Source organism: Aotus nancymaae, unplaced genomic scaffold (genome assembly GCF_030222135.1).
Source record: "Aotus nancymaae isolate 86718 unplaced genomic scaffold, 86718_ANA_hifiasm-v0.15.2.pri h1tg000089l, whole genome shotgun sequence".
NCBI lineage: Eukaryota > Metazoa > Chordata > Mammalia > Primates > Aotidae > Aotus > Aotus nancymaae.
Window position 1 is genome coordinate 14,470,645 of NW_026988504.1, and position 27,785 is coordinate 14,498,429.

The 27,785-nt window shown below is 46.3% G+C and overlaps 1 protein-coding gene across 5 annotated transcripts in view; it reads right to left on the reverse strand.

The window, feature by feature from the left end:
* The window catches only part of ARSG (arylsulfatase G), a 144,145-nt gene that overhangs the window by 63,313 nt on the left and 53,047 nt on the right, over positions 1-27,785 (reverse strand). For all 5 annotated transcript variants that reach the window (XM_012453838.2, XM_064369322.1, XM_012453839.3 and 2 more), the window contains one exon: positions 3,430-3,617. In XM_012453838.2, coding sequence (XP_012309261.2) covers positions 3,430-3,617 — 188 coding nt within the window. The remainder of the gene's footprint in view (positions 1-3,429; positions 3,618-27,785) is intronic.

Consider the following 27,785-nt stretch of genomic DNA (forward strand, 5'->3'; position numbering starts at 1 on the left):
GAGATGGCATTCACAGGGACACATAAAGGATGACTCCAGACTCACACAGGAAACCACAGTGAAAGGGGAAGATGGGCCATCACCAGGAGCCCAGAGAAGCCAGCAGGCTGCGCCTCTGCCCCTCAAAGAGGGCTCCGCAGACACAGCAACCCCGAATGGGTCATCACCCCCTCCACTTTGCCCTCCTGCACTGGGGCCCTGCAAAGGCACCAGGCAGCCCAGGGTGCAGGTGCACCTCCCCACGTGGTCTCAGAAATGCTCGCTTCCTGCCTGGTTTCATCATCTTCCTCTCTGGCCAACATCAGCAGCCTGCAGTTCAAGCACCGAGACACCTACAGGGCAGCAAATGAGGAAACTCAGATGCCTGCTGCTCCTCGGTCTGCAATTGCATTCAATCCAGGGGAATAATTGGGCAATGTGTGGCCAGAGCTCTAACAGTGTCAGAACTCTCTGATCTGCTCTTCCGCTCTGAGGAGTAGACCCCAGGGACGTCACCCCCATGGTGAGGGGGCAAAGAAAAGAATGTGGTACAAAGATCGAGATTCTGGCAGCATTAAACCACTCAAAGGAGAGAGACTGACAGGCAACCACAGGAGTATGTCTAAGTACATCATTCGATGTGGTCTCATAAGATATTATCAAACTATTTTTCAAGACAAATGCATGTAGCAAAAATTAAGAATCGGTAAAGCCAGATGAAAAGCCTATGGGAGCCCATTATCCCCTCCCTGCAACTGCTCTATAGGATTGAGAAAAAGATTAATAAAAAATGGAGAGAAATGGGCTGTCAATTGAGTGTCTCACGCCTGTAATCCCAGCACTTTGGGAGGCCTAGGCAGGCAGATCACATGAGGCCAAGAGTTTGTGACTAGCCTGGGCAACGTGGCAAAACCCCATCTCTACTAAAAATACAAAACTTAGCGAGGTGTGGTGGTGCACATCTGCCATCCTAACTACTCGGGAGGCTGAGGAAGGAGAGGTGGAGGTTGCAGTGAGCAAGATCATGCCACTGCACTCCTGCCTGGGTGATGGAGTGAGACTTTGTCTCAAACAAACAAACAAATTGAGAGAAATGGATTAAGCATTATGTGGAATACTTCAATTAAACATTACATGGGAATATGACTTACTAAAATTATGAAAATTATTGTTTAATCATAAAAATTATAATATGTAAAATTATATCACATGGAAACACAGAATAATGTGAAGGGGGAAAAGTGGAGCCGAGTGACATGTGCATAACCAGGCAAAAACACATAAACATGGACCAAGATTAGAAGCAAAGTGTGACGCCGGGGGCAGTGGTTCACGCCTATAATCCCAGCACTTTGGGGGGCTGAGGCGGGTGGATCACGAGGTCGGGAGTTCAAGACCAGCCTGGGCAACATGATGAAACCTTATCTCTACTAAAAATATAAAAATTAGCCAGGTGTGGTGGCACGTACCTGTAATCCCAGCTACTCAGGAAGCTGAGCAGGAGGATCGCTTGAACCCAGGAGGCAGAGGTTGCAGTGAGCTGATTTCACGCCACTGTACTCCAGCCTAGGTGACAAAATGAGACTCCGTCTCAAAAAAAAAAAAAAAACCAGTGGGAGTGTTACAAATGGATCTGATATTCCTGTGGTGGGTCTTTAATTTTTCATAAAAGTGTGCTTTATTTCATAATTTCAAAAGGTGGGCATGCTTAAATATCCTGTCCAGGACATGCAAAAGGTGTCGTGAGTGGTGAGGGGGTAAGGAATGGCAGCTAAACAGTCAAGCTGCAAACAATTGGTTACTTAGAGTTTAAATTCATGAAAAGGAAGGGGCATGAGATCAAATCCAGCTCCAGGAGAAGCCAGGCCCCCTACTGCAGCGTAAGGACTGAGTCTGGGACTGCCCTGGGACCAAACCCTTCCTGGCTATGAGGTTTATTATTTATTTACTTATTTTTAGATACAGGGTCTCACTATGGCCCAGGCGGGTCTCGAACTCCTGGGCTTAGGGGATCCTCCCACCTCAGCCTCCTAAAGTTCTGGGATTACAGGTGTGAGCCACCTCATTCAGCCGGCTATGAGGTTTACATGGACACATGTAACTGGCCTAGTTGGGAAAGTCAGCCCACAGAGGGAGTTTCAAAAATGGTGTCTTGGTGTTGACGTTGTTAACATAATGACTTCTTGGAGTATGGAAAGAAAGGGATTGGAAAAAGAGAAGGGTTGGACCTTAATTGGTCTCTCCTGCAGCCTGGGACATCCCCTCCTGAGATAAGGAATGCTGTGCGCCAGGTTGAGCTTCCGTAAAAGAATGTCAGGCTCTTTAACCCAGAGTGGGACAGAGGGCCAATACCAGATGCACCAGCCCTGGGTGGAATAACCTCCCACAGGTTTACACAGTTCAGACACCCAAGACACACAAGGGCCAACCGCGTGTGGTCGCACCCTCCCTTGCAATTTCCTGTATGGTGGAGAGAGGCAGGGATCCCAAAGGGTCCAGCTCTTTGAGAGTTAGGCTAACAAACGCAGGCAGCTGAGGATGCTTCTGGGAATACTGGGTTGTCTTGGTTCCTGGAGGGGAGATCGGCAGTGAGGCAGAGCGTCAGGGCAAGGCTGGGAACAGATATACCTGTTTAGACCTGGCCTCCACCCCTTCAGGTTAGGCAACTTCTCTTCACCAGCCTGAAACTCAGTTCTCTTGCCAATACAATGGGGGAAATAATAATCTTCATGCCAATAAGCATTTAACCCGGTGCCTAGCACATAATAAATGCTGAGTAAGAGATGCCTAAAAAAAAATGTTTTAAAGGAGAGGAAGTCATTGGACAATGTGGCAGGCGCTGCTGGTCTCCCACCAATGCCCATGCCCCCACGTATCCTGCTAATAAAACTGTGGCTTTGTTCAAAGTGTGGAAGATTAGCATGCCCAAGTTCAAGTCAGTCACTGCTGTCCCCAGTTTCTCAATCTGGGAGTGCAGCAGCGAGGCGTGGCCAAAAGACCCAGCTCTAGCCAATAAGATGTAAGTGCAAATCTTGGGGTGGGGGCGGAGCTGAGCCTCCTCCCTTCTCTTCTTCCTTCCTTTAGCCAAATCCTGGTTCAGGGGCCTGAAGTTGCTGAATGGCAGTCATGAGGCAGCAAGCATGAGGACAAACACCAAACACCAACGTGCTAAGGATGGCAGAGTGAGAGCACCTGGCTCCCGGCAGCATCTTTGAGCAGCTGAGCTAATGAAAGCAACCACTTACTTTGAAACTTGCTGTGATGGGAGGAAAATAGCTCCATGCATGTTTTAATCCACTGTTAGGTCTTTTCAGTTCCTCATAGCTGAGAGCATCCCTAACTCACACAGCAGACATGAACAGGAAAGCAGGCAGGCAGCATGCTGGGGATTTGCAAACACAAGGCAGCTGCCACTGCAGGAAATGCAACAGGCCGACGGCACCAAGTTACCTATCATCCCAGTGACGTAACCCGCCTGCTGCAGCACCTCTGCCAAGGTGGTCTCGTTGAGTGGAAGGCCTCCCACAGAGGTGACTGCAAAGTTGTGCGTGACTCCATTGCGAAGACCAAGCCGGCCAGTGAGCAAGGAAGCCCGGGAAGGCGAGCAGGTGGAGGCAGCTGCATGGAAATCCACAAACCTGCACAGAAAGGAACAGTGGTCAGGACCTCACCAATCACAGGAGGCGAGAGCAAGAGAAAAGGCAATGCCCATGCAGTTCCTGGGATGCCAGTGCTCGAAGATCAAAGATCACCCAGTCATGGGACAGGTCAGAAAATGGGATTTCTGGCCGTGCGTGGTGGCTCACACCTGTAATCCCAGCACTTTGGGAGGCCGAGGTGGGAGGATCACCTGAGGTCAGGAGTTCGAGAACAGCCTGGCCAACATGGTGAAACCCCGTCTCTACTAAAAACATAAAAATTAGCCAGGCGCAGTGGCCCGCATCTGTAATCTCAGCTACTCAGGAGGCTGAGGCAGGAGAATCGCTTGAACCCGGGAAGCAGAGGTTGTGGTGAGTCAAGATTGTGCCACTGCACTCCAGCCTGGGTGACAGAACAAGACTCCATCTCAAAAAAAAAAAAAAAGAAAGAAAAAAGAAAAAAAAAGAAATAGGATTTCTGGGTTTCAGGAAAATGAAACCCAGAGAAGTAACACAAGTAGTCCAGGGTTGTACAACCCATTCAAATGGATTCAATCCAACAAATTCAGTCAGTCTTATTTATTCAAAGGTTCCACATTTCCAGTGTGCCTACTTACTAACGTTGTAGTTTTTTAATCCCAAAATCAAGACTTGAGGCCATTTAGGGTCATTCACGGATATGGGCAGACCTGCAAAAAGTTTGTGTTGCTTTGATGCACACGTTCTCAGTAGACACTGAACAAGATGACCCTCTCCCTTCTGGTTTCAGCTCTCACATCACGCTGTAAACAAATGTCCACACAGTCTATTTAGAGCCACAGTTTTGCATTTTTGTGTTTCATGTCGGTGGTTTCACTGTAGAAAATGGCCCCCAGATGTAGTGCCTACAGATGTAGATGCTGTGCAGGGTTCCTAAAGGCTCAAAGGCTTTGATGAGCCTTACAGAGAAAATGTATGTGTTAAGGCCAGGCACCGTGGCTCGTGCCTGTAATCTCAGCACTTTGGGAGGCCAAGGCGGGTGGATGACTTGAAGTCGGTAGTTCGAGACCAGCCTGGCCAACATGGTGAAACCCCGTCTCTACCAAAAACATTTTTTTAAAAAAATTAGCTGGGTGTGGTGGTGGGTGCCTGTAACCCCAGCTACTCGGGATGCCAAGGCAGAAGAATCGCTTCAACCCAGGAGGCGGAGGCTATGGTAAGCCGAGATCGCGCCACTACACTCCAGCTGGGCGACACAGCAAGACTCCATCTCAAAAAAAATTATATATATATTAAGGTGTATTTACACAGAAACATTCACAAAACACAGTTATGTATTAATTTAATTAGTGAATGAAAATTTTGTGACTAGATTCTCACAGGAAGCTAACCCCATATTCTCCCTAGAAGCAAAAGAGTCAGTATTCCTAATTCATTACTCACAGTGGCTTTATGGAACATTATCAATAACAAGAATCCACTGAGGTCCAGCACCGTGGCTCAGTCCTTTAATCCCGGCACTTTGGGAGGCTGAGGTGGGTGAGTTCCTTGAGGTCAGGAGTCCCAGACCAGCCTGGCCAACAAGGTGAAGCCCCGTCTCTACTAAAAACACAAAAATTAGCCAAGCATGGTGGTGCACACCTATAATCCCAGCTACTCAGGAGGCTGAGGCAGGAGAATCACTTGAACCCAGGGGTCAGAGGTTGCAGTGAGCCAAGATTGTGCCACTGTACTCCAGTCTGGGCAACAGAGCAAGAGTCTGTGTCAAAAAATTAAAAAAAAAGAATTGACTGAATCTATTAGCTATTACTGTATGCCCAGGCCTTTTTTAGACATTGTGGAGAAATACAAAAGAAGTCTAACCATTATCCCACCCTCAAGGAACAGGCAGAAACAAAACACTGAGAGACAAGACATGAGCAAATTTAAATCACAACAATGTACAATGGTATATAATTAAGACCCCCAAATAGATGGATAGAGCACAGGAAATGGAGATAAGGAATGCTCTAGGATTGAGATACAGAGAAAGAACTTGATGATGGTCCAAGGATTAGAGAAATCTCTACAGATGAAGTGGCACAGAGGTTGGAATCAATCGAAAAGATGAGACTGTTATGAACACTTCAAAAATCACAAGGACAGGCATTCCTGGTGGAGGAAGAGCAGAATATTCTTACTTTTGCAAAAGGAAACACTGAAAGGATACACCAGAAGCTAACGAAAGAATGATTTCCCAAAAAGGGAGGGAGAAACGGTACGTGGAGGGGGACAGCAAGATTCTCTGGAATATGTTGTTATACAGTTTGACTTTTGCACGTTGTAACTGTTTGATATGGTCAAAAAGTACAATTAAATCACAAGGGAAAAAAAGCGGACCCTATAATTAAAAAATAAACAAAACACTGAAACAAACAAATCCAACCATATAACAAACAGGAATATGACCACACAGAGGAAAGATTCATTTCAAGTAATATTAGCACGCAGTATTCTGGCTGTTCAACATTAGTGGGATATAACGTAAGGACAAAGAGAACCACACACAAAAAAGCTTAAATTTTACTCAGTAGCTGTTCCATTGGTAGCAACGTTGGGTTCAGGATTTTCAAACTATTTTACGTGATATGGTAGAGTAAAGCAAACAAGTCATTATATAAATGTTCCTAATCAGTAACCAAGATTTCCAGTGCAAAAGGTAAAGATAGAAAATAAAAGAAGATAATGAAAAACCTGTAATGTTAAAATTAATATAGAAGTCATTATGAACTCATGATTTTTAAAAATAAACATTTCCTAGCTACTATCTGCTGAAAGGGCCTAGAATCATTGACACCCCGGTAGCAATGAGCATGCTACACCCCTATCATTGTTTTAAACACCATTCTGCAATAAAAGGAATCAGATCTCCTTGGAGAAATAGTTAATTTCAGATTTGAGGAATAAGAACCAGGGGAGTCTGGGACATCTGTGTGTACCAGGAAGCGAAGCCCCAAGAGCCAGCTTTGAGGGGCTCCTGCTGGCCAAACTTGGGACAATGTGGGCATTAAAAAGAACAATTAGGCCTGGCGTGGTAGCTCACGCCTGTGATCCCAGCACTCTGGGAGGCTGAGGTGGGTGGATCACTTAAGGCCAGGAGTTTGAGACCAGCCTGGCCAATATGTCGAAATGCTGTCTGTGCTAAAACTACAAAAAATCAGTGGGACATGGTGGCACATGCCTGTAATTCCAGCTACTCAGGAGGCTGAAGCACGAGAATCTCTTGAACCCGAGAGGCAGAGGTTGCAGTGAGGTGAGATCGCACCACTGTGCTCTAGCCTGGGAGACAGAGGGAGACTCAGTCTCAAAAAAAAAAGAACAATTAGTGTAATTGATTGTAAGCCATGAATAAATAAAAATCCATTAGTCCATACTGACACTCAGAAAAACTCATTTGCCATTAGAAAAGAATGTCATGCCAACTCCACGCCCTAAAAATTCGTAATTAAACGTTCATCTTGACACTTTAGAATGGCCACAGTCATCAGTAGGTGATGTGGGAAAGCACTCTTTTACAGAAGCATAGCAGGCAGTTGGACGCAGAGAAGGGACGGCAGCCTTAGGAAATCACCATTTTTGCAACTCCACCTCCACCTCACCCAATCCAACCTCATCTATTTTTTCCTCTTTTGGGGCAGCCAAGCCCACCCATCCCCCAGCTAATAACTGATGATCAGTGGGTGTGTCGGGAGTGCTTGTTCACAGTGTCAACCTTGGAGCGTCATAAATCGGACACAGCTGGCGATCCCCACCTTATAAAATGATTAAGTTTAGTGTCACGCACATCAGGTACCCTGACCTTGTCCATCTCCTGATGGGATGCAAGATGAAATTTATAAAACCAAGGATTCTTGCCAAAAGCATTTACCCTGAATCTAATCAAACTTCTAGATCTAATTTCCAGGTGACAGGAAACAGAGCTTCATAGAAAAACAAATTAAATGACACCGCAAGGAAATAATTTAACAAACCAGTATCTAGATATTCTACAAGACAACGGGTCTAGTCTCTTCAAGAAGTCAGTATCATGGGATAAAATGGGATTGGGGTGGGTTGTAACTTACATTAAAGGACAAAACCACATGGAATATGTGATCCTTGAGTGGACTCCAATTCAAATAAACTGACAGCACATTTGGGGATACTTAAGGGGATTTTAATACAGACCCAATGTAAGATATCAGGGAATTTTTGTTCATTTTCTGAGTATAATCATAGTATTACAGGTATATGGGAGAATATTCTTCTTTTTATTTTATTTTATTTATTTATTTTGAGACAGAGTCTCGCTCTGTCACCCAGGCTGGAGTACAGTGGCACGATCTCCACTCCCTGCAACCTCCCCCTCCCAGGTTCAAGCAATTCTCCTGCCTCAACTTCCAGAGTAGCTGGGATTACAGGTGTGCACCACCATCCCCAGCGAATTTTTGTATTTTTAGTAGAGACTGGGTTTCACCATGTTGGCCAGGCTGGACTTGGACTCCTGACCTCAGGTGATCCACCCGCCTCGTCCTCCCAAAGTGCTGAGATTACAGGCATGAGCCACCACGCCTGGCCCCTCTTTTTTATTTTTAATCTTTTTTTTTTTTTTTTTAATTATAGAGATGAAGTCTCACTATGTTACCCAGGCTTGTGTCAAACTCCTGAGATCAAGCAATCCTCTCGCCTTGGCCTCCCAAAGTGTTAGGATTACAGGCATGGGCCACCGTGCTTGGCCAAGAATATTATTAAGAGATGCGTACTGTAGTATTTATAATGGTCACGAGGTTTGTATCCTGCAAATAATTCAGAGAAACAAAGGTTTATAGATGGAGCAAATATAAGCAAAAACAGCAACATTTTAACAACGGAGGAGTATGCTGATGTTTATTTTACTATTCTTTTGATTTTTCTTTAGGTTTGAAGCGTTTCATATTAAAAAGTTTTTTAAATTATAAGGTCTGGATTCTATAATGAATAGGGCAATGACAGACAGAGCGGGTGGTCAGGGGCCCAGCATCCTCCCATCTCAGCCTTCTGAATAGCTGGGACTACAGACGCATGCCCCCATCCCCAGATGATTTTTGTATTTTTTGTAGAGACAGGGTTGCACCATGTTGCTCAGGCTGGTCTTGAACTCCGGGTTTAAGCGATCCACCCACCTCACCTTCCCAGAGTACTGTAATCGCAGGCATAAACCACCATACTTGGTGGCCCTGTGAGTTTCCAATGTGTTCACACTCCTCAAAGATGCCCCATGGAGATGCTTTCTGTATGGTTACAGTGAGCAGGAAAGTCAGTATTGCAGACTGTGCCCTGTACATGACCTTGGCCTCTGCCAAGGTGACGGCCCTGGATAGCAATGATGTCTGCAAAGCAACAAAGTAGATCGCTTCCTTTGCTCTTCTTTCTTTTGTTGTCTCTTTCCTTTAGATAAAGAAATTACAGCCAGGCGCGGTGGCTCACGCCTGTAATCCCAGCACTTTGGGAAGCCGAGGTGGGTAGATCACAAGGTCAGGAGTTCGAGACCAGCCTGGCCAACATGGTGAAACCCCATTTCTATTGAAGATACATAAAAGAATTAGCCAGGCATGGTGGCACACACCTGTAATCCCAGCTACCCGGGAGGCTGAGGCAGGAGATTTGCTTGAACCCGGGAGGCAGAGGTTGCAGTGAGCCGAGGTTGTGCCATTGCACTTCAGCCTGAGTGACATGGCGAGACTCTGTCTCAAAAAAAAAAAAAAATACTACATTCTAGCCCAGAGAGCATAAGGCAAAATCATTTAACAATTATTATCACATGGCCCAGCAATCCCACTCCTAGGAACTACACAAAAACAATTGAAATCAGGTACTCAAACAAATACTAACACAGGCATGTTCACAGCAGCACTATTCACGATAGCCCACACGTGGAAACAACTCAAATACCCATTGGTAGATGAACTGAATAAACAAATTGTAACATACCCATACAATGGACTGGAGTACTGTTACATGCTACGACAAAGTCGAACCCCAAACACATCATCATGTGTGAAAGAAGCCAGGCACTAAAGGCCACTGTATGATTCTATTACTATGAAAGATGCAGAATAGGTCAATTATAGAGACAGAATGCAGACTGGTGGGTACCAGGGGCTGGAGAAAGGGAGAAATGAGGAGTCACTGCTTAAACGGGTTCAGAGTTTTCTTTTGGAGTGATGAGAATGTTTTGAAACTGGATGGAGGTGGTGGTTGCACAATATTATGAATATATTAAATGTCGCTGAGTTGATCTTAACAGTTCGAAGTGGCTAATTTTATGTTATGTATATATCACTTGAATTTTTTTTAAACAAATCCTACAGACTGAGAGGAAAAGTTCCAAAGAGAACCTCTTAGGAAGGGGCCTTGGCCCGGTAAGCTGGCTGTCAGGAGGTCTTCAGGGGAGAGAGTTACTGGTTTATAACAAGGGAGTTCATTTATCATTTCATCCATTCCAAAAATATTTACTGAGCTGCAACAGCTACTAAGGGCAGACCCTGTAATCCATGTTAAGGAAGCAAAGAAAAGGTCCCTATTCTCAATGACCTTCCCATTTCAATTTCAAACAAAAGTCCAAGGAAGTCATTTCCATTTTACAACTAATAGTTATCGCCATTTTTTAGCTTGAACTATGAACACGGCATTTTACATGTGCTAAGTCATTTAATGGCATTAAATGCCCCTTATGGGAGAGCTCTAGGATGGGCTAATATAAGGATTCCCATATATAGATGAAGAAACGAGCCAGGGAGATGTTAAAGACCTTGCCTTGGCTGGGCACAGTCACTCAACGCCTGTAATCCCAGCACTTTGGGAGGCTGAGGTGAGTGGATCACCTGAGGTTGGGAGTTCGAAACCAGCCTGACCAACATGGAGAAACCCCGTCTCTACTAAAAAAAAAAAATACAAAATTAGCTGGGCATGGTGGTGCACACCTGTAATCCCAGCTACTCGGGAGGCTGAGGCAGAAGAATCACTTGAGCCCAGGAGGCGGAGGTTGTGATGAGCCAAGATCACGCCATTGCGCTCTAGCCTGGGCAACAAGAGTAAAACTCCGTATGAAAGAAAAGAAAAGACCTTGCCTAACACTGCTGGAAGGGGTAGAGCCACAATTTGTTTCCAGGCAAATCCAGTCCATGCTCCTGGCCCTGGCACGCTGCAGTCAGGTATCCAAGGGCACACCCTGGGACTCAGGCCTATCCAATTCCACATCCTACACACGTGTCATTAATCCATGCTGCCTCTACTAAGAACTCCAGACACTTGTCTTGAAAGTTGAAGGGAAGGGGCAGGGGAGACTCACCCACTCCACAGCTAATCTTGGAAGGAGGAAACCCACAAGAGATAAAGTGAAGTTTTAAAGTAGAGAGGAAAGTGTGCCCAGTCCCCCAGGCCTAATGTAAGGGAGGAGAGAAAAATGATTTTGGCCTGGGCATGAGAAGAGGCCATGAGGCTTAACCATCCAAAGACAGGTGTGGGACACACACACAGACAAACACATGTAGACAACACACATGCATGCACGCACGCACATCTTCAAAAACAGTTCGATGTGAACTAAGGAAAGTACGAATTGGGCATGGGGAAGGCCTCATGAAATCAGATGACACAACACTGGAATGATCTATTCAGGGAAGCTGGTTTTGCAAGGTTTTTGTACCTTGAAAACCATCTAGAGAAAAACCCGGCACCTGAATGCCTGGGGGTTTTCCTTGGAGACCTGCCTGAAGACAGAAGTTTCCGGGAGCAAGCTTGCCAGGATTCTAGGAATGCATGGTTTTGGAGAAAAGAACTGCTGCTTAGCTTCCTAATCACCAGGTGCCCGTTCAGGGTCATGATCATCCAGACGGCGCCCTGCTTCTGGAAACCTTCCTCCTTCACCTTCTAGGAAACCCGTCTTCATCCTCCTTCGGCCCCCCTGATGGCTCCTGTTCTCCCTCCACTGTGGGCCTGTTTTCCTTTGTCCATCTCTAAGATGTTAGATGTGCCCAGGCTCCCTCCCCAGCCCTCTCTGGTGTTCTTGTTATTGTTGTTTTGTTTTTGTTCTGAGAGGGAGTTTTGCTCTGTCACCCAGGCTGAAGTTCAATGACATGATCTTGACTCACAGCAACCTACGCTTCCCACGTTCAAGTGATTCTCCTGTCTCAGCCTCCCAAGCAGCTGAGATTACAGGCACCTGCCACTACGCCCGGCTAATTTTTGTATTTTTAGCAAACAGGGTTTCACCATGTTAGTCAGGCTGGTCTCAAACTCCTGACCTCAGGTGATCCACCCGCCTCAGCCTCCCAAAGTGCTGGAATTATAGCCCTTTTTTTTCCTTCTACTCCACTCACACACTCTGGGAAGTCTCAGATAGCCCCACTCTAAACTAATGCCTAAAAGCTGATGATCCCCAAATCTGTATTTCCAGCTCAGATTTCACGTGGAGACCCCTCTCCTCCCCTCCCGGACATCTCTTCTTGGCACCTTATATGCAATAATCCAGGGCTGCCCTCAGTGTCTTCCCCTCCAAACCCTGCTCCCACCTGCCAGCCAGGGAGCAATGCCACCACCATCCACCCCACATCCCTGCAGAGAACCCATCAGGCCTGCCTAGATGCTACACTCCCACTCATTCTCCATGTCAAGTGGTCACCAAGTTCCACCAATTCTCCCAGACCTGCCTTTCCACTCTGCCACCCACTAGCACGGCCTCCATAGAGGTCCTTAGGAGCTAGAGGCAAAGTTATTACAAAAGCCTAATCTTCCGGTCATCTCATGTCACGTCACACTCCACACTAATACAAATATTTTTCTTTTTCTTTTTTTTTTTTCAAGACACAGTCTCACTCTGTTGCCAAGGCTGGAGTGCAGTGATGCTACAATCTCAGCTAACTGCAACCTCTGTCTCCTGGGTTCAAGTGATTCTCCTACCTCAGCTTCCTGAGTAGCTGGGATTACAGGTGTATGCCACCATGCCCAGCTAATTTTTATATTTTTAATAGAGATGGGTTTTTGCCATATTAGCCAGGTTGGTCTCAAATTCCTGGCCTCAAGTGTTCCACCCGCCTTGGCCTCCCAAAGTGCTGGGATTACAGGCATGAGTCAGTGCCCAACCCAAATGTTTTTCTATAATGCAAATTTGATCACACCAATCCCTTACTGAAAAACATGCCTGGTGCAGTGGTTCACCCCTGTAATCCCAGCACTTTGGGAGGCCGAGGCAGGTGGATCACCTGAGGTCAGGAGTTCGAGACCAGCCTGGCCAACATGGTGAAACCCCATCTTTACTAAAAATACAAAAGTTAGCTGGGCTGGTGGTGGGTGTCTGTAGTCCCAGCTACTCAGGAGGCTGAAGCTGGATAATTGGTTGAATCTGGGAGGCAGAGGTTGCAGTGAGCTAAGATCACACCATTGCACTCCAGCCTGGGTGGCAGAGTGAGACTCCATCTCAAAAAAAGAAAACAAAAACACGATCGTGCTCTTCCTGCTTCTCTGGGCTTATCTGCCGCCCTGATCCCTGAACATCTTATGCTCCCAACACAACACATTGCTCCCATGCATCTGTGCCTTTGCACGTGCAGTTCCCACCACTGGGAATGTCTCTCTCCCCACTATCCTAACTTCCATTGATTGGGAAATCCCAGCTGTCTTCAAGGCCTAGATCAAATGTTCAAATGTTAGCACCTCGATGAAATCCTCCCTGATCTCTCCTCCTGCAACCTATCTGCCACGCCCCCATACCAGCACGGAATCGGGGTCCCTCTTCTCCATGTAATTATATATCATTCAGCATATCTCTTATAACACTCAACCACAACAGTGATAATTGCTTGAGTCCAGGAGTTTGAGACCAGCCTGGGCAATATAGGAAGACTCCTGTCTCTACAAAATATTTAAAAATTAGCCAGGTGTGGTGATACATGCCTGTAGTCCCAGCTACTTAGGGGGCTGAGGCGGGAGGATTGCTTGAACCAGGAGTTAGAGGCTGCAGTGAACCATGATCGCACCACTGCACTCCAGCCAGGGAGACAGAGTGAGACTCTGAATCAATCAATCAATGAAAGATAGCCACAAATGCTTTGACATGCCTCCCATTGAGAGGTGGGGGTCTATGTCCCCTCCCCTTGAATCTGTGTGGGTTTTGTGACTGCACTGATCAATAGAATAATGTGGCAGTGAGTGACCCTATGCCATTTTCTGGGCTCAGGCCTTACAAGACTGGCAGCTTCTACTTCCTGTCTGGCAACACTCTATGAGCCACCATATAAGAAGCTGAACCACCCAGAGACCACCACATTGCAGAGACCATCTGTAGGTGCTCCAGCCGGTGACCCCAGCTCAGACCTTCCCCGTGGAGATGTCCAAAATGAGAGCAAGACCATTTCAGACCTCTCAGCCTGACCATCTGCTTGCTACATTCCGTGAGGGACGTCAGTCAACACCAAGTGGAAAAGAATTGCCCAACCAAGGAGGGCCTGAATTCCTCACCGCAAAAACATGGGCTCTAAGAGAAAGAAAACGGTTGTTGTTTGAACCTAAGATTGGGATTGGTTTGTTACTCAGCAATACACAGCCAGAATAATGTCTGTGTCTCTCATAAGATAATGTTTGGTTCACTATGAAGTCCCCAGCACAGCAAAGAATAAATGGGGTGCTACCAAATGTGCGCTGTTTAGATGACGCCACTATCCTCTTTGCTTTTGTACCACATGACAAGGCTTGCTAAAGAGACCTGGGCCTCAGTCCCAGAAGATGGGTTCATTCCCTGACGCTGTTTTTCAAGGCGACAAACAGCAAAGGGACATCATCAGAGAGCAGTGAAATCGCACTGTGAGATCCCGGCCCTGCCCATCTGGAGGCCTGGTGTGGCCTTGAAACCACAGTCTTGGAAGCTGGCCACTGATCCCTCTGTCTGACAGAATGAGGGCAGGGAAGGTGTGTGCGCCAACAGGCACCGGCGGGTTTGCACGCGTTGGGTGAGGTCCTCCCTCCGGAGCCTCAGGGAGCTCCTGGCGCCACCCCTGCCAGCTCTTCCTTCCTGACCATGAGTCCCCTGGAAGGGGGGCTGGAAGAAACACTGCAGGCTTTCTTCCCTCAATCACTGGGGGCCTTGGGTAAAATTTCCCAGCCACAGGTTTTTTTCAAAGCATCCCTGGCAGCCACACATACTGGGACCACAGACACCAAACTTCTGAGCCCAGGACGTTGATGTGGCTGGTAGCTAGTAACTGCTACCCTTAGATATCCAAATCAAGTTCTAGCTATTGCTCACACCTTTGCTCCCCAAATGTTCATCTCTATCCAGCTTTTTCTGTTCTCTTCCTCCTGAGACTGAAGCACAAAGACCCACCTGGCTCACACTCCTAAACGTTCCTTATAACAACTCTTTTTACTCTTACAGCTGACATTTATGAGTTACGACACTTATGAGTTATTATGACTATAATCCAGGCACTTTTCCAAGCACTTCACATGCATTAAGGCATAAGCCTCTGTTGCCCCTGGCTTCACTTTGGTCTGAATTTGTAGCTCTGTACAAGCTGCCCCAAGCTTACTGGTGTCATCTCTTTATCCATCACAACAGAACCAGCTTTGTAATTCATGGAACCCAGTGAAATATGAAAATGCAGGGTCAGGCTGGGCACAGTGGCTCAAGCCTGTAATCTTAGCACTTCAGGAGGCAAAGGTGAGTGGATTGTCTGAGCTCAGGAGTTCGAGACCAGCCTGGGCAACGTAGTGAAACCCTGCCTCTGCTAAAATACAAGTTTCCACAAGTTTATCTGTATCTTCTTTAGATTTTTCCCTACATACCAGCTACTCCCATACCAGTCTTCCCTATCTCAGTAAAGAGCACCCCCACCCTGTCACTCAGGTCACAGTAATCCAAGGTTGCTCTCATTCCCTTCTCCCTCTCTACAGGTAAATTATTAGCATGTCCTATCAACTCAACTTCCAAATATATCCAGAATATATCAATTTCTCTTCCACGTATCTGCTCATGTCCTAGTCCAAGCTACCATCATCTTGTACCCAGACCCCAGGGCCATCATGTTGAACAATCCTAGGGGACGCCATTCATACCACAGTCCAGAGGTGAGCAAGGTACAGTCTCCCCAGCTATAAGCCGCAGCTCTACTTACTCCCCCGCCCGTTTCCAATTCCTGTCTGCAACTCCCCTTCTGCTCATTTTCCATGGGGCAGCCAAAGTAATCTTTAAACTTTTTTCTTTTTTTTTTTAATGGAGTCTCACTCTGCTATATAGGCTGGAGTGTAGTGGCACCATCTCAGCTCAATGTAACTCCGCCTCTCGGGTTCAAGCGATTCTCCTGCCTCAGCCTCCCAAGTAGCTGGGATTACAGGCGCACACCAGCACGCCCAGCTAATTTTTGTATTTTTAGTAGAGACGGGGTTTCACCATGTTAGCCTGGTTGGTCTCAAACTCCTGACCTCAGATGATCTCAAGCTAGCTGGGAAGCAGCTCACCTTGGCTTCCCAAAGCACTGAGATTACAAGAGTGAGCCACCACACCCAACCTCTTTAAAATGTGTATCACCTAGCACAAGTACAAGCTTGTCCAACCCACAGCCCATGGCCTACATGCAGCCCAGGATGGCTTTGAATGCGGCCTAGCACAAATTCTTAAACTTCCTTAAAACGCTGAGTTTTTCTGTGATTTTTTTTTTTTTTTTTTGAGACGGAGTTTCGCTCTTGTTACCCAGGCTGGAGTGCAATGGCACGATCTCGGCTCACTGCAACCTCCACCTCCTGGGTTCAGGTAATTCTCCTGCCTCAGCCTCCTGAGTAGCTGGGATTACAGGCACACACCACCATGCCCAGCTAATTTTTTGTATTTTTAGTAGGGACGGGGTTTCACCATGTTGACCAGGATGGTCTCGATCTCTTGACGTCGTGATCCACCCGCCTCGGCCTCCCAAAGTGCTGGGATTACAGGCGTGAGCCACTGCGCCCGGCCTTTTCTGTGATTTTTTTAAGGCTTATCAGCTATCATTAATGTTAGAGTATTTTATATGTGGCCCAAGACAATTCTTCTTCTTCCAACATGGCCCAGGGAAGCCAAAAGATTAGACAGCCCCGCAATTAGTCCCTGGCTGGAAACCCTTTCATGGGTTCTTACTGCAAATCAGTCAAAGCAAATTCAAAGTCACCACAGTCTACAGGTCCTTTATCACAGCTTCCCAGTAGGGGAGCTGGAGCAGTTAGGCCCAAATGAGCCATAGATTTTCTGAAACTGTGCTCTGTCTCAGCCCCTGGGGCAGCCAGGTGGGGCCTGGGGCAACTCGAGGCACCAGAGCTGTCCTATGTGGGCTCCGTCTGTTCCCTGCCCAGCTCCGGGAAAAGAAGTCCCCTTATAGCACAATGCGGAGAGTCTTCCACTGGCAGCCTCAGTGGAGGATCTTGGAGAGGGACACAAATATTAGTTTCCAGGTGTGACATGGCACGGGAAACATGGGAAGTCGCCACCCCAGTGATCCGGACTCTGTTTGGTGGCATCAAGCCCCTCCTCCCCAAGCTGTCTCCCCTCCAGCCAGCCAAGGTGAGTTTGCTTTTTCTAGAACACCCCCAGCTGGCTCTGGCCTCAGGCCCTTCACTCCATCCTGATCACTCTGCTGTGGTCTCCACGGGGCTGGCCCGTCCTGGTCAGCTGGACTTCAGCTCTCATTTCGCCTCCTGGGGAGGTCTGTCTGACCCAGTGACACCCACAGCAGCACTGTTGAGCTTGTCCCTCACCCTGATCGTATCTGACTTTATCTTGTTGAGAGATTTGTCTTCTTGCTGCTGCTGGCTCCCTTATCAGAGGTGTGTCTGCCTAGTCACTGCCCTGGGGTATAATTCCAGACCTCAGGAACACTGTTTCTCCACCATCAGCAGCTCCAGTCCTGCACTCTACTTGGTGAGACCTGTTTCTTCCAGTCTGGTGGGAAAGCCATAGTCCGTATGGACACCAGCTTCCTCAGCTGGGTTTTCTGCAGGCACCATGACTTCATCCCTCCAGCAACTAGGTATGTGGACCTGAAGGCACCATGGGACATTCCTCCCTTTGTTCATCTCTCTGCCTCCCAAAAAACACGTGCATATCACCTGCCATCTCAAACCTTTCACCTACAAGCTTCTGGTCTAGTTCAACCAACCACAACAGAGCTAGCTGGGGAGCTACAGCCCTTTCCATCAAAGAGCTTACACTCTAGCAGAACTGCCATACATAGATAATAGGAGAAAATAAGATGAGCCCTATCTGAAAAATACAAAGAAAATGCTATGGGAAGCAGAGTGATAAGAAAGTTAAAAGCATGGAAAAACAAGCCTGAGGCCAAATACGGCCCCAACTCTGTCTAGTGTGAGACTAGACAAGTAACTCAATCTAAGCCTCAGTTATCTTCTTCCCAAAATGGGCATAATGAGACCTACCTCACTAAGTTATTTGAAGAATTCAGTGAGATGATGTACATCAAGTAATTAGCAAAGCATCGAGCACAAAGTTGGTTTTTAAAATTCATGTATAGGAAGTAGAAAAGTTCCTCTTCAGTTTCCTTTCTTGTTAAAGAATAAATCACAATTATTAAAAATAATAATTTGTTTCAAAGATTTTCTTCAAAGCCTTCCTGATTTTTGCTAATAACTCTTTGTTAAGGCCTATCCTATGTTAGACATGCTCACAGGCACGTAGTACATTCTATGTCCTTGTACTTTAACCAAGATATTTATGTTATTATTTTTCTAAGTCCTTTCACAAGCAACTTCCTGACCCTTCCTTATTTGGACTTCTCCATTGTCTTTACCTATTCAAGAAAGTTTTAAGTTATCAGCCAATCAGGTTCAGTTTTAGATTGTGAGGTCTGGTTCCAACCAACAGAGATTAGATACAGCAGTAAGGACTACCCCAAATGCATAAGGAATAAATATGTCCCACTTTTCTTTGTGTGTTATACTCTCGTGGCAAGACTGCTGGCAAGGGTACCCTTTCTGCAGGAAGTAAAGATTGCCTTGCTTAGAGAGCCTTTGTCTCAGTGCTGACTTTTCTTTGCAGCACTGAGCATCTGTTTCCAACATAATGGCAGGCAATTTGATTACTGCCATCACCAGCTAGGTGGGGAGAAAGAGAACGTTTCAGTGTGGGAAGGGGCAATAAGCGAGCAGGTTGTGAGTGGATGGAACTCTAGGGGTGAGTGGCACTTGGCTGCTGCTGGTGCTAACCTGGCATCATGTTCACTGCCACACATATGTCACATGTCAACTCACACTCAACATACACAGAAACAAGCTCTGCATTCTCCCTCCAAAAGCTTGTGTCCACCCCCTCCCAGTCAAGCAATGCCACTGAGGCAGTGGAGACTGAGGCATTATCTTCAAGTCTCTCTGCCACTTCCTGCATCCTTCAGATCCTCCTCATTCCCAATGACATCACCCAAGATCAAAATGGTGGTTGTCGCTCACCAGAAGCACTTCCTGTAATCCATGCTAGCATGCCGACTGGTCACGCCATTTTGCAGCCCCAAGTCTCAGCCTCCATAATCCATTATGCTCTGGCTCAACCTACCTATCAGGCTCTGAGCTATGGCTGCCTGCCATGGGTCAGACTGCATCCCCCCAAAAGATCTGTTGAAGTCCTGACCCCTAGTACCTTAGAATGTGAACTCATTTAGAAACAGGGTCATTGCAGGGTAATTTTCAGTTAAGATGAAATCATACTGAAGTAGAGTGGGTCTTGATCCAATGTAACTGTTGTCCTTATTTCAGAAGAACAGGGATACAGAGAAGAGAATGCTGTGAAGACAAAGAGACTCCCAGAGGGAAGACTCCCAGAGGAAAAACCTACTACTGAATAAAAGTGACAAAGAATGGGGAGAAAAAAAAAATGTGAAGACAGAGGCAGAGACGAAAATGATGCCAGCACAATCAAGAAATGCCTGGGGCTCCCAAAAGCTGAAATAGGAAAGGAATGAACTTCTCCTAGCACTTTGGAGGGAATGTGGCTCTGCCAACACCTTAATCTTGAACTTCTAGCCTCCAGCACTGTAAGATAATACATTTTGGTGGTTGTTAGCTACTCAATTTGTGGTCCTGTGTTACAGCAGGCCTCAGAAATGAGTAAACCTCCCTGTGTGTCCCTAGGATCCAGCTCAACAGGATTCTTTTTCCTGGAACATCTGGAATCCCTCCCTTCCTCACGCCCCGCCCAACTCTCCAACTCAACACGTTAACTCTGTTGTATCTCTGCTAAAAAATACATTACTGTCTTCTTGCCCTTTCAAACTCCCACCCTTCCTTCAGAACCTACTATTGTGACAAAGTCTTTCCTTACCCTCCGGGAGGATAGGCCTTGACTTTGACTTCAGAGGCACGTGAAACTGTCTCGCAGCCTTTTCATGTCTAATGTAGACATCCACCTGTTGTCTGAGCGCTATTACTGCCATCGGTTGTGTTTGACTGTGGAGCATCCACCCTTTCTCCAGCTACTCCTTCCACATGACTCATGGGGCTGCTGATACCTGTTCCCTGATGCACTACAACCCACCCCAATATGCATCCAGGACTCCACTGCAATCTAATCACACTGCCACAACCCTCTGTCTTCAGCAAACTGGCCCATGGCCCATGAGCCAAGCAGGGATATTGTGAATTCAAACTTGGAATTTTCTGAACTAGAGAATGAGAAACAGCTCTTTTTTCCCCATATGGAATCTCAAGCTATTAGCAAGCAACCTCAGAGGGATAAGGGCTTCCTTGACTGTCACATGGAGGAACTTGAAAGAATGGGCCAATTGGCTCAGAAGCACAGAGGAAAAACAGAGGCTCTCGGGGCTTAGGTCACGAGCCCAACCTGTGCCTCTTTTGTGCTTAGGCTGATTAAGTTGGGTTTCTGTCACTTACAACCAGAGAATCCTGGCTATTATACTGCAGGTCAGCTATCCCCCACCTTTCTGGCTCCAGGGACCAGTTTCATGGAAGACAATTTTTCCACAGACAGGGTTGCAGAGGATGATTTCAGGATGATTCAAATGCATTACATGTATTGTGCACTTTATTTCTATTATTATTAAATTGTAATATATAATTAAATAATTACACAACTCACCATAATGTAGAATCAGTGGGAACGCTGAGCTTGTTTTCTTGCAACTAGATGGTCCCATCTGCGGGTGATGGGAGACAGTGACAGATCATCAGACATTAGATTATCATAAGGAGCGTGCGACCTAGATCCCTCGCATGCGCAGTTCACAATAGGGCATGAGCTCCTGTGAGAATCTAATGCTGCTTTGGTTCTGACAGGAGGCAGAGCTCAGACAGTAATGCAAGCGATGGAGAGTGGCTGTAAATACAGGTGAAGCTTCACTCACCTGCTGCTCACCTCCTGCTGTACGGCCCGGTTCCTAACAAGCCATGGACCAATACCAGTGGCCTGGGGGTTGGGAACTCCTGCTGTAGGTGATCCAGGATATACCAATGAACAAAAAAATCCCAGCCCTCAATCTGCTCACTGGTCAGTGAGGGAGATGGATAATTCCATTATGTAAGAGGACTTGGAAAACATTAAGCACAGGATGTTCTGAAATGTACCAAGCATGTATACCTATGTGTTGGGAAAGCATTTATCAAAACAAGTTATGTGTAAGCCGCGACCTAAGGTATAAATAGGCATTAGCATTATTTGTCTTATAGTAACAAAATGTCTACCACGTACCAAGTGGCTACTACTCTAATCATGTTACACATATGATGTCTAACTTTTAAAACACTCTGTAAAATAGGCATCTAAATTCCCATTCTACAGAGAAGGAAGCTGAGGCAGAGAGTTTAAATAGCTTTCCATGACTACTTAGCTGGTATGAGCTCAATGCATCTTACGCCAAGACCTGTCTCATCATTGTGCCATATTGAAGACTGCAGACCCCTACAGTTAGGAAATGGCAGAGCCAGAATTTGAACCCAGGACTTTCCGACCCAAATTCCTATGCTCTTTCCACTACAGCCACATGAGGGAAGGCTGGCTGGAGCTGGGCCAGTCTGCAGGAGGTACCACGTTAACTAGGTCATTGTGTTACAGGAGTCAATCTTTGACTGGGAAGGTCCCGAGACTCACGCTTGGTGGTGCCAGCCCCAAGAGCCTGACTCACATCCACACAAACCACATGAGCCCAAGAAAGATGTAGGAATGCCCTTGACCCACCTGACTTCCAAGGATGGGCACAGGAACCAGAGTGTCAGTGTGGTCAACATGTTTTCTTCCTGTGCACAAGCTACACAGGAAATCAGAATCTGAAGTTTGCCTTAGTGAGTTTGGATTGCATTAATGCTAACAGAATTCATATGGATCATCAAAAAAGACCTTTACTTTGTGAAGCTTAAGGGCCTTTTCTCCACTGTGGATTAACCTTTTTTTTTTCTTTTTTGAGACCGAGTTTTGCTCTGTTACCCAGGCTGGAGTGCAGTGGCGCGATCTCAGCTCACTACAACCTCCACCTCCTGGTTTCAAGTGATTCTCCTGCCTCAGCCTCCCAAGTAGCTGGGATTACAGGCACCTGCCACCACACCTGGCTAATTTCAGTATTTTTAGTAGAGACGGGGTTTTGCCATGTTGGCCAGGCTGGTCTCAAACTCCTGACCTCGGGTAATCCACCCGCCTCAGCCTCCCAAAGTGCTGTGATTACAGGCGTGAGCCACGGTGCCCAGTCTGTGGATTGACCTTGGACCGTGGGTCTGGGATACTCAAAGGCTCTGAGCCACCATTTCCTTTTACCTGGTGCTGTGGACTGAATGTTTGTATCCCTCCAAAATTCATATGTAGAAACCCTAATCTCCAGAGTGTCAGTATGTGGACACATGCCCTTTAGGTGGTAATTAGATTCAGATAAGGTAATGAGGGGACAGCTTCCATGATGAGATGAGTGCATTTGGAAAAAGAGGGCTTGGCTAGGCGTGGTGGCTCATATGTATAATCCAAGCATTTGGGGAAGCTGAAGTAGAAGGATTGCTTGAGCCCAGGGGTTCAAAATCAGCCTGAGCTACATAGCAAGATCCCATCTTTACAATAATAGTAATTCATTAATTAATAAGACGGTCCTTTGTCTCTCTCATTAAGTATGTCTGTGGCTTCAGAGTAACGTCAAGTTAATTTGAGCCGTTTTCATTGACTTCCAAGACCGATAATTTATAAATTAGAGTCTGCTAGTGACTCAAACTATCTGAACTTCATTTTACTCCTATGTAAGTGAGGATAATAATGCTAATCTTATAAAGTCCCTGCAAGGATCAAATGAGAGAATTTATAAATCACATTGATAAGATATGGCACTAAGTAGATGCTCATTAGAAATCTGTTCACTCCAAAAAAAAAATGAAATCAGTTCTCATCCCAGACCCTCCATGTCTTCCAGTAATTAGGATGATAACATCAGAGAGAGACAGAAAGAGACCGCCCTCTCTTATTCACCAATTTATTATTATTACTATTATTATTGTAGAGATGGGGTCTTGTTGTATTGCCCAGGCTGGCCTTGAACTGTATTCTTCTTGTGAGAATGCAGCATGAAGGAGGCCATCTGCAAGCCAGGAAGAGAGCCCTCACCAAAACCTGACCATGCTAGTACCCTGATGCTGGACTTCCAGCCTCCAGAACTGTGAGAAATAAACATTTACTGTTTAAGCCATACAGTCTGTCGTATTTGTTACAGCAACCCAAGCTGACAAATACGGCTGGTCAGTGCCAAAAATACACTGCCTGAATGTTATCCCTGCTTGCCCAATTTTAGCGATGGCCCTAAATGCAATCTCCCCTTGGACTTGTTAACATCCTTATCTTGGGAACAGCTACCGTACATTTTCTACAGCAGCATGCAGCTTTGAGTTCCCTTGCCTGGTGTGGGTTTCATGCGATGCAGCTTAGAGTTGTAACTCCAGCCACAAGCACAGCACCTTGGTGGGGCAGGGCCGCCCCAGCAATATCTGGTGAACAAACAAACACGACTTGGAGAAACTCAGGTGGTTTGACTGGAAAAAACATGTCAGTTCATTTTTCACGTAATCACTTAAGCGGATGCTTTCAGGACTTAATTCCTTCCTCACGGCGTGTTAAAGTTCATAGCTTAACTCTCAGAAACAATCTCATTTCCTTTATTTGCAATTCTTTGGAGAGGCTGTACCCACCCCTAAAAATGCAGCTTTATGAACTGGCCTGCACGTCACCTCTTTCCCCTCTCCGGGCCACTGTCTCCCTTTGGTTGGACTAATTAATAAGCAATAAAATGACCTTGTTATTTGGAAAGCTTTCTTTTCTCCCAAGTCTATCTGGGCAGGCTCAGGCCAGTTCACCATCAGGGGTCCTAATTAAAGTCTGAAAATACGTTGTAAAGCAAAGCTGGAAATACAGAGCCAGACATTACAGCAGCCTGTTAACAAGAAAATCAACGCAAATTAAGACACAGCCAGACAGAAACCAAAGCAACTTGCCATTGCATAAATTACGTGTGTTAGAACCAGGGAACGCGAGCGCTGGAAAGGCTGCCACAAAAGCCCTGGAGAGACATAACGTCGCAAAGTTAAGCGTGTCCAGCCTTCATTTGCAAGGAATTTAAAGTAGATGATGAGGCATTCTGTGGCAACTCTCTACTTTGCTATGTGACTAGAATAAAAACTGCCCTTGCTCCATTCATAATTTAAAGGCATGGACGTGAAAATAGGTTTTGAAAATCTTCTGTGGCCTTTGTGTGTAGGGGGACAGGGTTGGGAGATGGGAACTGGAAAGTGGCTGAATTACGACTTAGAAAACCAGTGCAGCTCAGACTCCACGTTGCCTTCTGTTGAGTGAGAACACAGCTGACTTTTTCCCCAGAAGGTTGTAGGCGAGATTATTGAGCTAATGGATACGCAGGCCCTTTGTAAGCTACAAGCAAATGTGGCAACAAATAGCGAACTTGGTGCCTTTTGTTGACTCATTCATTCATTCATCCGTTTATACTCTTGTTCTGGTTTCTTTCTCTTTTCTTTGAGATGGGGTCTTGCTATGTTGCCCAGGCTGGAGTGCAGTGACTATTTACAGAAGCAATGATACTGCGCTGCAGCCTCAAATTCCCACACTCAAGTGATCCTCCTGTCTCAGCCTCCTGGGTGGCCTCCCAAGTAGCCGCCACGTCACCACATCCAGCCTCTTGTTCTTTTCCAGAGAGGATTTCTGGCAACTGAGCTTGGTCATGGTCCTTGGTAAATTTCTCCTTTCCTTTTCACAATCTTGTACATATATGCACATTCACGTTCAAGGAAGCACACACACAAGGTATATGACAGTGTGACAGACACACAGGCATCTACGTGCCTCCTGAATCTGACATCCCTCTCCATTGCCACAATTCCAAGTCGGGCCATCTGAATATCCCCGCAATGTGACTGAGCTGGAACTTGCCCTTCCAGCCACTCATGTGGGCCATCCTGATAAGCTCGAACATCCCATCTCAAATGCAGATTGATGACTTCAGTCATTCAGGGTCCCCACAGCCTGCAGGATTAAGTCGAATCTTGTAAACATGTACATGACACGCTGTACCAGATGTCCAGTCCCTCCATCCAGCCTCATGCACCTGGCCCAGCCATACTCAATTGCTAAAATGCAACACTCCCTGGAGAGTGAGGGCTTTTGGCTGTCTGGATCACAGCTGTGTTCCCAGCACCTGGGACAGTGCCCCAGGGAGGCCCTAGAATCAGGTCTGGGTCTTTGCTCTTATCTTCCCTTCTGCCTACAACACACTCCTCTCCCTTCATTTTAAGTCTCAGCATTCAAGTCCTAAGAGATAACCTTTATTGATGACCTCTTGACTTTGCTCTAGAGAAATGAACTTTATCTTCCTGTAGCCCCCACGGCACTATCTTTAACAGGATTCCTCACTGCAAGCTTTATCACCTAAAAGGTAAAAAGCCCTGCAATGGGCTTTTCTCTTTCTTGACTGAGACCAGTCTATAAGTGATACGCTAGTTCCATCCCCTAAGCTGTCAATTCAGACACATCCATCTCATGTTATAAAAGCACAGGAGCAGGAGATATGCCAGGGGTTTCCAATCTCACAGCACAGTACCTTTCTGCATCCTACAGGCTGCTTTTCTTATTTGCCATCAGGCCATCGATCCCTCAAGGGCAGAGCTGGCTAGGGTCTCCCAGCATCTGTCTCATGACCTGCTCTTCATAGAGATTCATTGTTGAATGACTGTCTTTGGGAGGCTTAAAAGAGGAACTATTAATAGTGACTGGACAGGCTACTTTGAACTTGCAGTTGGTTAAGCAGGCTGGCACCAAGGCCCCACTGGTTAATATTTCAGTTCCTTTGCTTCTCTCTAAGATTGGCTACCATCTAGGTCATTGTGTTCCTGCCTGTCCCCATCTATTAAACAGAGCCAAGAGGTAAAAACCTGCGATCCCTTTTGTTCAGCACTTACCTGGCCCCAGTTGAAAGGTGGGCCTGACACGATTTTGATGTCTATTTGACCTATTTACCCAAGTACAAAAATATAAAGTCACCTGTCCCATGATGCCAAGAGCTTACAAAGAAAAGTCAGGATGGGACCTCCCAAAGCAGGCATCTTAGAGATAATGGTGAAGGTCATGGGATAAGAGGATTTCTCCCCAGTGAAGGTCCTCCCAACCCCAAATCTGAGTTACTGTGTCAGGGGTAGGAATAGAGCTTAAAAGGAGTTACAGGAGAGAGGAAGGGTCCTCGTTTAGAATATTGGTCTTGTTTAGAATGTCCTTTCTGCCTTCATCTCCATACTGTCCACCAGACATCAAGATCTCATCACAAGCCCCTGCGGTGTGACTGCCAGCCTGGTTCACATCTTCCATTAGGTTACTGCCAAATCCCCAAGGCAGCAGGGTGGCTGAGAAAAAGACGTCTGAGAGGTAGCAGGGTGCATGAACTCTTGCAAAAAGCCAGTTCTGAGAACATAAATCAAACCAAGTGTTCAACTAAATTGACAGCTCAATTCATTGCTCACCGAGGCCCGTTTTAGAAACAGCCTCAAGTCCCTGGGAGCCCCTGACCTTCCCGTGGCGAATATTGATCTTTGATTTCCTAGCTAAGCCACTGCCTGTAACTCCTAGCAGCAGCAGCAGCAGCAACAGTGATCTGACTCAAAATTAAAGTAGGGCGAGAGAAGGAGGAAAGCAGGGAAGAAACGAGATCAAGGTGCAGTGTTAACATACTGCAAATCAACATACATAAGTAAACATGATTACAGTGTGCTGTCATCTGCACTTCTGAGCCAGCCTGGCAGACAGTTCAAGCAAGTGTGAAGTATCTGGGCTTCGCTGGCTGTGACCACCTCTCTCTCTCATGATCACTGGGCATTCTCCTTCTCTCTCCCAAAAGATCTGTGAGTCATTACTGCCCAGGAGCTCAAATCCCCATTCAGAAATCCTAGGCCATTGCCTGAATCCAGCCACCCAGCCAGGAGTCGTATGCAAGGTACTTCCCCAGTCTGAGAATTTTCAAGAAATAATGTCACTTATACATCACAGGTGAAACCAGCATTGGCTTTCCCTGGGTGTGAGATGTGCCGCCAGCAACAACCAAACTAGCATTGTATCATCAGGCTTATTGACTGGGCTCTCAGAGTGTCATAAATATTTTCAGAGTGCGTGAAGGGCTGGAAAAGGTGCCAACAGAATGTGTTTGTCCCATTCTGTTTTTTAAAGCACGAGCAATTCATCCCTCTATCCCCTATTGTAATGCAAGTTGCTTTTCATCTCCCATTTTAATCGCTTAAATTTCTTTCTTTCTTTTTTTTTTTTTTTTGAGATAGAGTTTTGCTCTTGTCGCCCAGGCTGGAGTGCAATGGCATGATCTTGGCTCACTACAACCTCCACCTCCTGGGTTCAAGAGATTCTCCTGCCTCAGCCTCCCGAGTAGCTGGGATCACAAACACACGCCACCACACTCAGTTAATTTTTGTATTTTTAGTAGAGATGGGGTTTCACTATGTTGGTCAGGCTGGTCTTAAACTCCTGACCTCAAGTGATCCTCCGCCTTGGCCTCCCAAAGTGCTGGGATTATAGATGTGAGCCACCGCGCCTGGGCAATTGCTTAAAATTGTTAAGTTTTATTTGATTACAAAGTCCCTGACATTTTCACTTAAATTTCATTTCAATTATCTTCTGTC